General features: G+C 38.5%; 1 protein-coding gene across 4 annotated transcripts in view; it reads left to right on the top strand.

The window, feature by feature from the left end:
* Nucleotides 1–17,147, top strand: part of kdm6a (lysine (K)-specific demethylase 6A) — a 224,219-nt gene that overhangs the window by 22,656 nt on the left and 184,416 nt on the right. For all 4 annotated transcript variants that reach the window (XR_007263189.1, XM_048602716.1, XM_048602715.1 and 1 more), the window contains exon 3: nucleotides 14,708–14,816. Coding sequence is in view for 3 of the 4 variants with exons in the window: in XM_048602716.1 (XP_048458673.1) it covers nucleotides 14,708–14,816 (109 nt within the window). In the remaining variant the exon portion in view is untranslated. The remainder of the gene's footprint in view (nucleotides 1–14,707; nucleotides 14,817–17,147) is intronic.

Raw genomic sequence — 17,147 nt, 5'->3', positions numbered from 1 at the left:
AAGACCCTCTGGAACTGGAAGAATGTCCCTGCTTATTTTACAGAGTTGAGGCGGAGGGGGGCAGAGCAAAAGGGCAAGGTCAGTGATAATTTGAGATGTGAATAATTGAATGACAAAAGGGACAATGGGTGCAAGGCAAAAAGGAAATAGAGGTGGGATAATGGGAAAATAAACAAGGAACAAAAACAAAGTTGCTGGAAAAGCTCAGCAGGTCTGGTAGCGAGTGTGAAGGAAAAAACAGAGTTAACGTTTCGGGTCCGGTGACCCTTCCTCAGAACTGATAGTGGCTGGGAAAATGTCAGTTTATATGCAGAAAATAGGGAGGTGGGTGGGGTAGAGAGTAAACGATAGGATAGAGCCCAAAGAGAGAGAGAGAGACAGTTGGACAGACAAAGGAGTTGCTAACGATCAGGCTGGGAGGGTGAGTAGTTGTTAATGGGGTTGGTAGGAACTGCAGATGCTGGAGAATCTGAGATAAGAAGGTGTCGAGCTGGATGAACACAGCAGGCCAAGCAGCATCCGAGGAGCAGGAAAGGTGACGTTTTGGATCTGGACCCTTCTTCAGAAAATTTACCTTTTGGCCACCGTTTTGGCATTGACAGAGAGCTGGGAGAATATGCTGCTGTGTGAGGTGGTTTTTGCGCATCCAGACACAATGACTGGTCCATTGGACCTGGCTGTTCAGGAGCAGAGCTTTGCTTATGTTGGCAAGTTGTCCTCCCATTTGATCTGCAGGAAGCTGTCAAGGACCTTTAATGTGACATTGGTGGACTATCCAGGTTTCATTGCAACAGAAGAAGGTGGTCAACACAACAGCCATGTAAAGCGGCACTGTTGGCTTCCAGAAGTCCCTATTGTTGGAAAAATATGGTCAGCTTGAAGGCAGCATTGGCCCAGTTAACTTGGTGCTGGACAACTTAATTGGTAGTCCCTTGAGAGAGATTGTAAGTACAGCATATTAAGTTGAAAGAAATACAAGTAACTTTTTTTCCTTTTTTGTGTTCTCTCTTACCTGCTCCTACCAACCTTTTGTGACTTCATTCTTATAATGTATTGAATCACTTGCCTACTTTCCCATCCCACAGATGCTGTCTGACTTGTATGGAATTTTAGTTTTTTGTATTGTTTTTGTATGATTTCTCATATTTTCAATATTTTGCTTGTAGTGAAGCTTTCATGTTGATTCCTTCCAAATGACCATGAGGTCTATTTGCTGTAGTGCACATGAGCAACTGAGAACTGTCTTGTTTCCAAAACTGTCTTGTTTTCTTTTTGACATTTTTTTTTTCCTTATTTAAATGAGGTACCAACTGGTAAAATGCAGAGCTTTTCAGGAGGTGGCTGGTTCCCTTGTATGTGTGGAGTCGTAGATGGTACCATTGCAGAGGGCTGTCGAGGCTATGTCATCTAATATAGTGAAGATCGCGGTAGGCGGATTTTCAATCAATAAGGGAACCAAGGGTTAGGCGGAAAAGGCAGAGAAATGGAGTTGAGCGTTGTCAAATCAGCCATGATCTCATTGGATGGTGGAGCAGACTCGATGGGCTGAATTGCCTACTACTTCCATATCTAATTGTGGATGTTGGGTTAATTTGTGACCATCCTGAATTGAAGGCTCACACTTCCTTAATCTGCAAAATGACACCAGAAATATAATTGTGCATTTCAGTAGCCAGTATCTGTCAAATAGTACTCTATTTGAAAATGATCCAATGATCAAATTATTTGAAGGATTAAAAACAAATAGTTGATGGGTTGTAGTGTATGTGAGCACAACATTTTTATGTGAGGGTGGTGAGGTTTGTTGGTTATGGGGAGGTTGAGGAGGAAAGATTGTAATGGCTAATTTTTCTGTTGATGATAGTGGTCCACGAGGTTTGAGTTCTAAATGAGCTTCATGCCCCTTGCTGATTTTGTTATTTCATGCAATACTTGGTAGAGTAGTTGATTATGTCCCTGATGAGTGTTCAGTGGAAAATTAACCAGAAGAGGTAAAACAAATTACTTTGCAGCTTGATAGGTTGAGGTAAATTTACTATCTGCTTAACAATGCAGCTTTTGACTATTAAAATAAAGGCATGTATTTATATAGTGCCTTTCGTGACCTTGGCACGCTAAAGCGTTGAAAGAAATTTCTGAAACATTATTATTCACATAAGTTTGCTTGCACACCACGATTGTAAGACTTTGAACCACCTCCTCTGAGGAGGGATGTTTAGTGTATTTTGTCAGCACAACAAAGGTTTACCATTCTGATTCCAGGATGTCACAACTGATGTATAAAGACAGACTGGATCAGTTAGGACTATATTCACTGGAGCTTAGAATGGTGATGTCGACCTCAGAAAACCATAGCATTCTAACAGGACTAGACACGGTAAATACAGGAAATTTCAGATGACCAGGGAGTCCAATTTAAGGGTAGAGCAGGCCATTTAGGACTGATGAGAAACATCTTCACCTCTGGAATTTTCTGCTACAGAAAGCAGTTGAGGGCAAAACATTGAATCTACTCACAAAGGAGTTATATAGTTCATAGGACTAAAGGGATGAAAGAGTATGGGGAGAAAGTGGAATAGGCGTACTGAGTTGGATAAATCAGTCACAACCCTGTTGAAAGATGCAGCAGGTTTGCAGGGCTGAATGGCCTGCTCCTGTTATGTTCTCTGTCCCTGTGTTTCCAGTGGATACAAGCCAACCTGTCCAGCTTTTTCTCATAAGGCATTCCCCTCATTCCAGATCTTGGTCTAGAATAACTTCTCATAACTGCTTCCAATGCAATTACTTCCTACCGTCAATAAGGTGACTAGTACTGTACGCAGTACTCCAGATGTCTCACTAATGCCCTGTATAACTGAAGCATGGCCTCCTACTTTTGTGCACCTTTTCTTTTCATGATAAACAATTCTGTGAGCTTTCATATTGCTTACTATACCTGCGTTCAGGCCTTTATTGGTTTGTGCATGAAGACACCTGGATCCTTCCACAACCCAGAGTTTGCAATATGTCGTCATCTGTATGTTATACTTTTTTTATTCCTGCCATATTGATTTAGTGGAGCAGGCTTTCTCTATTTTCTAATGTGGAAGTGTAAATACCTGTGAGTTAGATGATCAAGATCAACTTTTTATACATACAGTTACAGATGAAGAATCCTGCGGTATCCATTCTTTGTGGTATCCGCTTCTGTTGCGCTAAGAAACCTTCCGTAATTCTTAAGGGTGCTTGCAGCAGTAAAGGGAGTGCATCTGGTACTTTGCTGTAGTTGGCAAAATACCTTGGGTTGCATTTCTGCCTTAATCAGTACAGATAGAAGCAATTTTTTTTCAAAAAGAAAATAATAAAACCTGGATTGACATTTCTGCAAATATTGCTCCTAAATATGGATAAGTTTCAATTTTTTTGCGTACTAATGGCCTTTATTAAGCTTATGTTTCTGTGTAGATAACCTGTGCATTGTCAGACCAACCTGACGATGAATGACGAGTGAATCATCAGTTTTTCTAAAATAATACTTTAAGATGTCTGCTAATTGAACGTTTATTGCTTTGAGGAGTTAGGGAAATTCTGAGTTAACCTTTTTTTTTCTCAGCAGATGCTTTGTAATGTTTGAAAGTACGCAAGAAAATACTCAAACAGCTGCGTATGATGTTGTCAGTTAATGGAGTCGAATATAATGTTGCTAACAACCATGTTCTGTTAAACAAGTAAAATAGATGCCGAACCTGCCATGTCACTGTTAATTTCTTCCATTAAATTTTAGTGGCTTCTTGACTGAAGTAAATCTTGTGTTCCTATTTGTTATTTTTGTTTAAATGCCAGTATTTGAAGTTTTTTCCTCATTCATTCACATGGCTGAAAATTTGAAGATTTAATAGTGTGATGCTATGAAATGTTGTCAATTACTTGAGTGTGAGTGAGGAAGAGTGCTCTTGAATAAAAATACTTGTTTTACCCATTTCTTGTTTCATTTTCTTTTTCGCTACAGCAATTTCTAGGCTTGGCCCTGACCCATTTGGCTTTTTTATTCTCTCTCCTTTTGCATTCTGTTTCTCTCTTGATGTGGTGCACTTTCACAACATTACAAGACCATGATCTTTCTCTCCTGGCATGGTTGCCTAATCAGTTGCACACAGTTCTCCATTTCACTGTTAATCCATCCTGTATCCATGCTAATACATCACATATTACGTGAACTCTTAATGACATATTAACTTTTTGCGTGGCTCCTTTATTGAATGCCTTTTGGATATACTTCATGTGCTGATTTCCCTTTTATCTATCCTGCTTAATGCATGCTCAAAGGAAACTAATAAATTTGTCAAACACAATTTCCTGTTTCCAAAGCCAACTTGGCTTTGATCATAACAAAAGTAGCTTTGAAATTTCCCTAATAATAAATTCTGATATTTTCTGGACCCTCCTCCTTATTTAAATAGCAGTGTTACAATTGCTAACTTCCAATTCTCTGGGACCCTTCTAGAATCTAGGGAATTTTTCTACAGCTACCTCTTTTAGAGTGCTAGGATGTTGGCTTGTCAGCGTTCTGGAGATTTGTTGGATTTTAGTCCCAATAACCAATAGCTGTTTTTCTACTGATGTTATCTTGAATTCTTGGAACTCCCCTTCCCAAGCATGTGTACCTATGCCATATGGATTGTAGCAGTTGAATATTATTCAACACTTTCTCTGCCAATTCAGAATGGGCAGCCACAATGCCAAAATGACTCTTAACAAAGCGAGAGAAGTGATGACTCAGTGGTGTTATTGCTAGACTATTAATACAGAAACTTGCGTATTGATCTGGGGACATTGGATTGAATCCTGCCATGACAAGTGGTGGAATTTGAATTAAATAAAAACCTGAAATTAAGCGTCTAATGATGGCTACAGAAACCACTATTGCTCATCAGAAAAGCCCATCGAATGTCCTTAGCTGCATGCGATTCCAGGAGCACAGCAAATACGGTTGATTCTTAACTGCCCTCTGGGCAATTAGGGACTGCCCTAGCCAGTGTTGCGTGCATCTTGTGAACAGATTTTAATAAAAAGACCATCCTGTCTGATTGACAAATTCTGCCTCATGTTGCTTTCCAGCAACACCTTCGATGTTGAACTGAGTAGACTTCCCTTGTCTGGTTACACTTAATTCAATCTGACCATCATAATTAGAGAAACACCTGCAATGCTGAATTTCAGAATCTTAATAAAAAATGAAAGAACTGTGAATGCTGTAAATCAGAGACAAAAATAAAATTGCTGGAAATCTGAATGCTCTCCAAAATTTTGGCAAACACAGGCACAGACTATTTCAGTAGCCAAGTGGTAAATGGTTCTGAAACCATAATCACTGAAAATCATACTTCTAACGGCACAGTGGGGAGAAGGAGCTAAAGATGAGTGGGTCAAAGATACTACTTTGAATTCTTGTAGGAACATCCCAGTGCAGAGATAGGTAGCCTGAAAAGCTCAGCAGGTCTGGCAGCATCTGTGAAGAGAGATCGGAGTTAACGTTTCGGGTCGAGTGACCCTCCCTCTGAACTGGAGGAATCTTGCGAGGATTATCCAAGTTGAATTTTGAGCACTGGCAGCTGAAAGTACAACCTCCAAGACTTGGAATAGTTTTAAGTTGGGGTACAAAGGAAATCCGAATTAAAGGAATGCCAAAAACTCTAGGCTTGCACTGCTGGATTGAGGTCCTAGGAATGGCAAGAGGCCAGATCATGGGTTGATTTGAAAAAGGATATGAGACTTTCTTTATATTAAACTAATAGTTGACTGGTCATTTTTATTATGAAGTTCTGGATCTTTTTGCTGATACAATTTTATATGATGAGAATCAATACATACACCGCTCATGGTACTATGTTCCCCGTTGCTTATCGTGGGCCTGCGGGGTCAAAGTGATTTTTCCGGTCACTGTAAGCCAGAAATCTGCAAAGAGTGCTTTAGTGCAAGTAAGTACTTGCTTATGTGGAAGTGTCAGGGTCTAACTTCTATTTTGGGGATGGCGTGAGCAGAGGCAAGTAATTTGCTAAAGTGCGCAAGTTACTGTAGTTAAAGACATTAATTGTGTGGAGTACATTGGTAAGGCACCAGGATTGGATGTGATACATCCAAGGACACACAGGCAAGTGAGAGTGGAATTTGGAGACATTGGCCGTAATTCTTCAGACAGTTATTATCTGTTTTATTGCATGTCAAATTTCAACCTCTGATTTTTAAATTTCACGATTGATCTGGCAGCAATTGCTGTTTATGGAAGATAGTTACAAATTTTCCAGGACTCTGAATGCCAAAATTTTACACCTGAAAGAATTGGTTTTACTTTTTAGATTATGCTCACTTGTCCTAGACTTCCCCAAATTAACTGATCATTTGCCTCATTCCATTTCCTTCGTTACAACAGTGACTAAACTTCTAGAATTTCATTAACTGTAAAGTACTTTGGGATGTCCTTAGATGATCGTGTGTTAGTAAAATGCAAATGCTGTTAAAATTTGGTTTCTTATTCCAAAAAGCTGCATGTTTGTCCCTAACAGGTCCTCAAGTAATTCATTTGAGATATGATAGCATGCAAATTCTTCAAAGAAATAAAACTATTCAGAGCTGTATTATTCAGATAATAAACATTATTCATTGTGTTTTCTGATAGCATTCCCACTGTATTTATATAGAAGTATATACTATACTAGCTCCTGAGCGCATACAGCTAAAAGTTAAAGATTCCATGTTTGCAAGAAATTTATTGCCTTGGTGAGTTCATGTTTTACTGACTCTTGTTTGCAGTGGTTCAGGAAGGCAGCTCACTACTGCATCTTTGAGGACAACTTGGGAGGAGCAAAAAAGTGTTGGCCCAGCCGGTGACGTCTTCATTTCATGAATGAATAAAAAAAACATGGCTGAGCATTCCTGATTATTTTTTTTTCCCCCTCTATCACAACCTGTTGGATTTCTCTCTGTCCTGAGCATACCAGTCTCCAGACTGAGGTCCACTTCACATTTGTGTGGTAACTTTGAGGTTTACAGACCAGTTGCCAGAAAACTAGAGATTGCTTCGTTTGCACTTGCTTCCAAAGGACTGTGAACAGTATTCCTAAATACTGCTAATTAGATGACCCTGAAGCCTGTGCAGTGATGACAGTGACAGTTCATTTCCTTATCTGCATTGCTCCCTGTCGACATCAAACAATGGAGAAACAGCCTGTGATTGGAAGAAACTCCTCTTAGATTTGTCTCTTGTCATTATGTGATGACTTCTTTAATTGATTAGCCTTGTGATTTAGTTTTCCTGAGTGTTTTTGGGGCTTTCAGGGTAATTTCATCTGTTGATCCCATGTATTTTGAACTCTTGAAATCCATCTACCAAACTTCCAACCATTTTGTAACTTCTTGTTGCCATTTGCACAACTTGCTATGTCATCTAACTTTGCACCATTTGGATATAAAACTTCTTTGTTTTCCACTTTGATCCAAGTGAACACATGGTAAAAAGGTGAGGCCATAGTCCAGACTCCTGTAGAATTGTCACTAGTTATGTCTCGCCATCTGTTTTGTTTCTTGTTTGTGCAGTAGACCATAGAGGGAGCTGAGGTGCAACTGCCTATCTTCTGTGTTTCTGTCAAGCTATTGCTGCATTCAGGTTAGTAGTAGTTGTCTGGGATGTTATTTCCCAGGTATTGTACATGCATTATTAAGATCTGAGTGTGTGAATCAGGTTTAAGCAGCAGAATTGACAACAAGATGGCAGTTAATCAGGGTTAGGGTTGTTACTTAGACTAACCAAAGGCGGGAAGCTATATTCCACAGGAATTGGATTTTAAATTGGAAATGCAGTATTAAAATTGTGGACCTCAGTCAAGTGGGAGCTAACTCTAATACTGAGGAAGACTGATCGAACTTGGAAGGCAAATAGAAGTGTAAATGGCAAATTAACCCAATGTAGATAAGTTGGTTATTTTCCTTCTGGGGCATGGGTGTCACTGGCCAGGCAGCATTTATTACCCATCACTAATTGCTCAGAGTGCAGTTAAATCTCAATCATATTGCTGTGGGTTTGGAATCACATGTAGGCCAGACCAGGTAACAACAACAGTTTCCTTCCCTGCACGACATTAGTGGACCAGGTGGATTTTGTTTTCTGACAATTGACAGTAGCTTCATAGTCATTATTAGACTCCTAATTCTAGGTTTTTATTGAATTCAAATTCCACCATCTGCCATGGCAGAATTCCAACTCAGGTTCCCAAAATATTATCTGGGTTTCTGGCTTAATAGTCTGGCAATAATACCACTAAGCCGTCATCTCCCTTTACATAAGTATAAAATATATATTGTTCTACAGGCAAAGGTGACCATTTCTTGGCAAGTGGATTCTAACTGAGGTACCTAAACAAAGGGACTTAGTACAGAATCAAAATTATTGTCACTACCCAATTGGAATTGCGCTGATACTCAATCCCCACCACTCCCAAGCATGCCACAAAAGTTAGTTTTAATTAAATAATTACTCAAAATCCCCACTCTTCCTGTCTGATAAACACTGAAAACACTGACCAGATTTCTGTTATTAACAATAAACTACTGTTTGTTAGAAATAAAACCATTCTAACAATGGGCAAACAAAATGTGAATTATCAACTTGTAACTCTACCCCTTAAATGTCTACATAGTTGAGACCGATTATAGACAGACAAACAAAAATGTTATAGGCAAAGAACAAAATATTAAGGAACGTAGCACTACTCAACAAGGCTCAATGAGGTATCCTTTTGCCACTTAAGAGTCCTTCTAATCTCAAATCATCTTACCAAGTTCTTTTCTGCAGACACTGTTCACTCTCTGTCACTGGTTAGAGGCACCAACTTTTATAAGCAAATTAAGTGAGAAGCAAGCTAGTTTGATTTCAAATTTTTATTGCATTTTCTGCAAGGACAGAGGTGTTGCCTTTATAGAGTTGGGTGGCTTCCTGCCACTATATTCACATTCTGGCTCCTGTGCAGGTAGGCTGCCTGTCAATGAGTTGTCATTGATGATTCTTAACTCTCACAACTTTTGTCCTGATTGGCTTTTCAGTCAACACCTGTCATTTATCAAGACTGTCCTGAACACACATGAACAGTGAAAATTAGTTCAGTAATACGTTCCCATTGCTTGAACAAAGCAATGTTATAAATATCACTTTTAATGATTTTTGAGTAACTGGTATTAAAACTGCAACATTTCCTTTCACCTTTGTTTGGTTTTAAGCAATATTCTTTTTCATTTCTGGTCCATAATTCAAAAGTAAATAAATGCTTTAAAAACACAGTCTTTACATTGCTGCTTTTGACAAAGCCATTTAAAAAATCATTTAACTCAGTTTTATTTCTAGGAACTAGAACTGAGAAGGAACATTGTTTTAGGAGCATGGTTAAGTAGATTACTTTTGGATGACATGCTCTGTTCTGATCTCCAGGTTGCAAAGACGATAGAGGTACTAAAGAGGATGCAAAAATTTTAAAAGGTGATCAGGGAACCAGATGTTAGGAAAGATTGAATAAGCAAAAGTTCTGCTGTCTCGTAAAAAGTACAAGAGGTGATCTGATGAAAGTCTTCAAAATTCTGATGAGATTCAGTAGAGTAAATGTAGGAAAAGTGTTTCTGTTTACAGTTCAATGCTGAGGATTGCAAATATAAGACTGTCGCATCAAGTCTATCACAGAATTTAGGTGATAACTTTTTCATTAAGTGGTCTAAATGTGGAATTTGCTACCATGTGGAGTAATTGGGGTGAATAACATGGGTACGTTCAAGGATGAAATAGGTAAAAAGCTGTATTGATGCAGTTAAGTGAAATGAGATGGATGGGCACCGGGATAAAGCATGGTACAAGTTAAATTAGTTGGAACGCAAAGCCTGCAGCTGTGCATTGCAAGTACTATGAAGGATTAAGATTATATAAGTGAGCTGTGCTGAAAACCAGGGCAGTAGACTGGCCGGTCACATTAAAGCAGTATTTGGATTAGCAGGTACAAATAGGAGATCACTCTTCTATTTTGAATTATAAGTATGATAGTTCATTTGCATCTAGATTTCTCCTAATGCTTCTGTTGAAATGGCTAGTAACATCAACCAATATGAATTCATTTCACTTTTTTACATTTACTGCAACACTTCTTATGGAAACAACTCACTTTTGAATGATACTTAGGTTTGAGTTAAGATTCTAAAGTTGCAGTGCAAGCTACCAATAGAAGAATTAGGGGTTGTTTCCTGTCATGTAACATGCTCTATTCGAATAGCAAACTATTACCAGATCTTTGCTTTGCCTTTCTTGCCTTTACTCAGTGTCTGTAATTTGGCATGCCTGTTCTGAAGAAGGGTCACTGGACCTGAAGTATTGACTCTACTTTCTTTCCACAGATTCTGCAAGATCTGAGTTTCTCCAGCATTTTCTGTCATCCTCAGAACTGTTTGTTTTGGAATTCTTGTCAGCCAGTTCATGCAGAGGTCACAAGCTTCCCTGCACTACTTTGTGTGGAAATGAGTTGCAGCAGCATAGAGCTGTGAGAAGGCAGACACTTGATTGCAGAGGTTTATGCTTAGAGATAGGCTTGAACAAAGGGTTCCAAGTGTGGAATTTTTAGGAAGGCAATTTTAGAAGATAATTAGAACAAATAATTACATCAACTAGCAAGGAGGGTTTTGATTGAAATAGATGGTCAGGTTCATGGGAATAAGGTCAGGAGTGTTGGCATTAATGTCAGTTGAAACCTTTAGTTGTTTTTAATTGACAAATTAACTTAATGTTTGAGGGCGCATTTTGGTAGAAGAATTGCATTGTCACGTCTTAAAAATTTAAGTCTATAAGGGGTGGTAGAGAAGCAGGGGAATCTAGGACCGACCACAGCACAAATCTCAAAAAAGACAAATTATATATGTTCTGAAAGTTTTAAAAGAAATAATGAAATATTAGAACATAGAACATTACACCGCAGTACAGGCCCTTCGGCCCTCGATGTTGCGACGACCTGTGAAACCAATCTGAAGCCCATCTAACCTACACTATTCCATTATCATCCATATGTTTATCCAATGGGTATCATTTCTAGACAGCTAGTGTCTAAAAAGCAGAGAAGCAATCTTCAATTTGTGCAAAGCCTCGGCTAAAGCACACGTGGAGTACAGTGAAGAGTTCTGATCTCCATATTATAAAATACATTTTGAAGCATTGTAGATGTTATAAAATGGATTCACTAGGATGATACCACAGAGAGATTACACTGGTCAGGCAAAACTGAAATTGGATTAGAAAGGGATGAGCGGAAAGTCTTTAAGATTATCAGTAGGTTTACTAAGAGTAAATGCGCAAAATTTGTATTTACAGTGCACTGTTAATGTAACACTGTCCCTGTTTGACACTGGACCGTGTGTGATATTAAGACAGATAAGCAAAAGCTTGGTGATCAGAGGCAAGTTATAAGGTATCATCTTAAAGGAGTGGGAGGAAGAGAAACTTGGAGTCTTGCCAGCTGAAGGAATTGTCACTAGTGATGGAGGAATTAAAATTGTATTGCTCAGGATGCCAGCTTTACCTTTGGGGATTGCCAGAACTTGGACTCCGGAGTAGAAAACAGTGGGCTGAATCAGTTTTTTTGGCTGTGTCAATTTTGTCGAGATTTTTGGAGTCCTCCGTGAGTCCTCGTGAGAACCATACCTTAGCAAATTTACCTCACTAACTACCTCCTCTGCCCATTAGGCGCATCTGTGTTATGGACCAGACCAGACTTCCTCAAAATATATTGAGATAGTCTAGACCCCACCCTTTTTCTTATTTTAAAGGTAGGTATAAGGTGTTGTTTTCCAGATGCAATTCAATTGGTCAAACTACTCAACGCTAACCAAAACATGATTTATTCATATACTCTAGTTAAAATACAACAAAAGAAAGAATAAAAGGAAAGAATTGGCTTAGCTGTAACTCTATTGGAAAACTTAACAGAATAGTAGATTAGTTAGCTACTAACTAGTAACTTTTTTAATATAGTAACATCCCATAAATACACCCTTAGCAAAAGGCAAATTCAGAAAATAGATTATCTGACTTGCAGCTCTAGCAGCCCAGGAGGAAAATATCAAGAGAACTCAGTGTAACAGGGAGAGATGTACTGCAGCAACAGACCCTACCCTGCAACAACTGCTACTACTGAATACTAAGAAACTAAAAATCCTAGTTCTGTGGGAGCTTGACTGCACCCATTTAGACAGCTCCTATTGTTTCAACTTTGTAAAAAGAGAACCAAGGCCTTACCAGTTGTTTAGTTTTTGGGCTTTCCAAATAGACACGTCTGCCTTAAAACCTTGCTATTTAAAAAATACAGGACAAAATAATCACTTTAAATCCATAGTATGGTAACATTTGTCCAAATTCTAGCCCTGTCTTAGCAGATTCCATTCCTTGGAGAATTCGTTGCTGCTAGGATATCCTGGAATTGACTGGATAAAAAAGGTTGTGCACCTGGATAAATGTTAGTTTGGAATTGTGCATTTTAATTTCCCTGAGAATGTTAGAACATGGAAGTAGTTAACGCAAGGAAGTTCATATAAAGGAAACTGAACATGAACAAGAAAAAAAAGGATATGTTGGCATTGCATGAAAATGATGAAGGTGCTTGTGTGAAATATGAAGAGTGGCACAGATTTATTGGGCTAAATGTACTGTGCAGCTGTAATTTTTTTTTTAACATCTACATGTCAACCATTGGCTAAAAATATCTTTTTGTAGGTGGTATCCTCTTGGTGACATTTATTGTAACCCAGTTTCTGTGAACTATACTAATGACATAGGTAATGGATGTACAAAGGTCCCTGATTTACAAAGGTTGAATTTACAAACACTCACATTTGTGAATGCGATCCCAAACAGGGTATAAATGTAAAGATCTACCATATGAAATGTTCCTGTACTTGCACATTGCTATTTTATATTGTCCTGTACTGTGTTCCAACTTTGTATGAATCAACTTGTAAAAAGACTCAAGAATGGAGCCTGTTTGCAACTCTGGAACTATCTTTATTTGGTTTGTGGCCCTATTTGAGAAACTGAATTGATAATTCAGACTGGCTTGGATGTTTATGTGGAGGCATCAGTCTGAAGGGGTCGTTAGCTGATTATATGGAAATATCTTATTGACTTATGAAATCATGAGGGGCATGGACAGGGTGAATTCAAGGTAGGATGGGGAAGTCCAAAACTGGAGGTCATAGGTTTAAGGTGAGAGGGGAAATATTTAAAAAGGACCTGAGGGGTAACTTTTCCACGCAGAGGGTTGAGTGTGTATGGACCAAGCTGCCAGAGGAAGCGGTCGAGGTGGATACAGTTTGAACATTTAAAAGGTGTCTGGATGGGTATTTGAATAGAAAGGGTTTAGGGAGAAATGGGTCTAAGTCTGATTGGGATATCTGGTTGGCATGGACGAGTTGGACTAAAGGGTCTATTTCCATGCTGTGTAACTCTGACTTTGATTCTATGATCAAGCTAAAAGGTCCGTTGGTATGGTGGTAGTGTCCCTGACTCTGCACCAGAAGGTTTGCATTCAAGTCTCACCTGTTCCAAAGGTGTGCCAATACATATCTGAACAAGTTGATTAATGATATCTAATTTTATGCACTTCGACTGATTTCAAATACTGATCTGGGCTTTCCTTTAAAATTGATCCTAACACACCTGTACTTTGCAGCGGTGGAGTAACACCATGGGGATATCTAAAGCATAAGGTCATGAGAGGGAAGGGAGATGAAATCCCAATTGTAAATGAGGATATCTCCCAAAAGGTAGGAGTCCTTAATCCTCCTCTTGAAGTCACTTTGCATTGTCATTTTACAAATCTATTAGCCATCACGCACTATGATGGACCAAAAGGGAAGACATAATTTTTGCAATATCGAAACAGATAAACTGTCATTTGCTGAAAATAGATTTTGTATATACCACTTATTCTCGATTTGTAAAAGTACACTTTTAATCAATATACCCTCCAAATGTCTCACTTTCTGTCGTGACCTCCAATGAAGTATTTTCAATTTTGGCATCAACTTGAAACACATAGAACAAGCACCTTAAAATGAATGTAAAATAGGTAAAATTTCTCTGTAACCAGTAGAGCCCACCTCGGGGTTTGCACTCAATTCTTTTTACATCATTTCAATTACTTCAATATGTGGATAAACATAGGATATAATGAATTAATACTAATGCTGACTATAACTCATGATTTTGTCTGTGCTGGTAGGTTCAGTTCATTGTCTTCTCGTTTTGTGCCATTTATGTACAACTTATAAGTAGCCTGCTTGCAAAACATAATTAAAAGAAAATCCAAAAATGTTTTTAGACTTCCAGCAGAAGCTATTGTAATGTTACATATGATAGGAACTTCTAGATATTGGGTAAGTATAGGCATACAATTTCTATAATCCCTATGAGGGAAAAAGTGAGTTAAAATCGAAATACTTTTAAATGCTCCATTTATTTGGTCATTAAACATCTTCCATTGTGAAGAGATCCTGAATTCTGGAATGGAATCATCCTCCATAGCCTCTGTACCCATATTAACATTTGTTCTTAACTGTTAACCCATAATCTCTGAAGGCAGAATTAATGCAGTGATGTAACTCAAAGTGTCTTTCTTAGTTTGCATTCTCATTTTCATACTTGTGTTTTGTTTAGGCTATTCACTGCTTTGAGTCAGTGATCAAGAAGTGTGAGGGAAAAGTTGACCATGACTTGTTTTGCCAGCTTGGTCATTTCAACCTCTTGTTGGAGGATTATCCAAAAGGTAAGCAGTGCTCTTTCTGGTATTTAAATTTCTGCCCATTTATGAAAATAGGCAGTATTCCTTTGGGTCATATGTGTTTCAGGATATTACAGTTATTGTAGTCTAAAGGCATTGGGCAAATTGCCAAATACCAAAGTGTTAATGGGTAATTTTGGATATTATGTTTGCATCATTGGGAATTTTCCAAAAAAAATGGATAAAGGTTGTCTAATAATTCATAAATGACAACCAGCAGCGAGGATTGGCTTTGACTAAGGAATTGAGCACAAAGGAGCAATAAAGAACACAATGTGAGAAATGGGAGTTGGTGACGAAGATATGGTTTGGGCACTTATACTGGAAAACGAACATTCTGTTATGAAGTACAGTGTCTGTAAATAAGTGCAGGAAGTTTTATAACCATTTCTAACTGTCTCAATTTGATGCTAGGGCAATTTCATGGACAAATTGACTTGTTTCAGTTTTTGGTTTGTGGTTAGTGCAACCTCTAGGCAAGAGCAGGAACAGAAGGTACGAGCAAACTGTCCACAACTTTGTGGTTCAGGGGTTCATTCAAATTAGGCAGAGTGGAAAGGTGCATGTTCGTAGTAGGAAAAATAACTGCTAGGATAGTTCCTGTCCTTTTTGCATCAAGGAATGAGAGTTCCAAAGGCTGTGTTGCCTGCTTGATATTGTGATTAGAGCAAAATTTGGAGTGGCAGGAAAAGGATACAGTGTTGTCACATATATAGATGCCAGTGACAGACAAGACTAAAAATGAAGGGAATTTGTACAGACTGGGGCTAAATTAAAAACAGATTCACATACATTAATCTCTGGATTGGTACCTCAGTTGCAGCAGCCTGATGGGTGGTAAATAAAAGCGGAGGGACAATCGTGTGGCTTAAAGATTGATGTGGGTGGTTGAAATGGGTTACAATTCAGGGATGCTGGTAGCGTTGGGGAATGTTGGGACTGCCTTCATGTGAGCCGAGCTAGACCAATGTACTGAAAAGTCAAATTACTGTGGCAGTAGAGAAAACCTTCAAGTAAATAGTGGGGGTGAGGGTTTACTTGAAAGGACACATTGAGAAAGGGGCAAAGCAATAATGCAGTGTGGCAATGAGGTAATAACTAGTGTGACAGAATGCACAAATGTACAAGCACACAGTGCACCAACAAATAATTTCAGAGTATAGAAAAAAAATTGACAGATGCTTCATGTTTCAAACCAAAATTTTGCAAGAGTTATACAAAGCAAAGACTAATTTAACACTATATACTTTATAAGCATTATTTAAAGTTGAAAATCTACCTTGATGGTTCCTGCAATTCTAGAACAAAACACTGTTCGGCCACAGCTCTTGGGAAATTGCATTGATTTTCCATATTGCTGGCATTATCCTCCATGAATTTTATTGCAGTCCTTCATTCAGCATCCTGTTAAGAGAGACTACGCCACAGTATTGTACACATCCCAGTTCCAGCATGGGTAGTTCTTAGGAAATGATATTCCCGCTCTCGCTTGCTCGCTGTCTCTCTCTGCCCTGCTTGCTTGTGCTCTTCCATAGGAGTCATTCAACTCAAAATTTACTAAATCAGCATGAGCTATTAAAATTCCAGCCTGTCCAAACTAAAGTTTTATGGTCTGAAAACCTAACTGTCATGAAATTACACATTTTCACGACACTGCATTTAGAAAATCATAATCAAACAGAATCAACATACGTTTATGAAAGTTGAATTGTTTGACAAATTAAGTAGAGTTCTTTGAGGAAATAACAAGCTTTGTTGGTAAAGGGGAACCAATGCATTTGATTTTGATTTCCAGAAGGCATTTGATAAAGTACCACACTAAAAAGTAGAAACCCGTGGTATTGGGAGTAATGTAGATAGTGAAAGATGGGGAAATCAATTTCCCCCGTGTGCAATAATTGGCTTGCAGAGTGGTCAGAGACCTCACCTGTATGCATTCAATATCAATGATTTGAATGGTTGAACTGGATGAATTGAGGCAGGGGTCAAGATATTGACTCTTCCTGAGGGTTCTCAGTGACCCCTTTTATTTGAGGACTACTTGGGATGTCTGAGGGCTGCTTCATTCTAATGACCTTCTTTATCAGAATATGCAGTATATAATGGCATTATTTCTTTTTGTGTTGGATATTTTGTGGTTTCATCTGAGAGTGCAAGTGCCAAAGATTGCAGGAATGCGTACTTTTAAATCTTCTAAGTTGAAATCTATATATGTTTTTGTTAATTTATGATAAATTTCTTTTTGATCTGTTTCCAAAATGGGATCATGGAAGAACTGAACTGATGCAACTGACATTTAAATTTAGTGGATTTTTC

Source organism: Rhincodon typus, chromosome 11 (assembly GCF_021869965.1).
Source record: "Rhincodon typus isolate 14 chromosome 11, sRhiTyp1.1, whole genome shotgun sequence".
In the NCBI taxonomy this organism is placed as follows: Eukaryota; Metazoa; Chordata; class Chondrichthyes; order Orectolobiformes; family Rhincodontidae; genus Rhincodon; species Rhincodon typus.
Note: the sequence above shows the minus strand (reverse complement) of the source record. Positions and strands in the feature narration are given on the sequence as shown.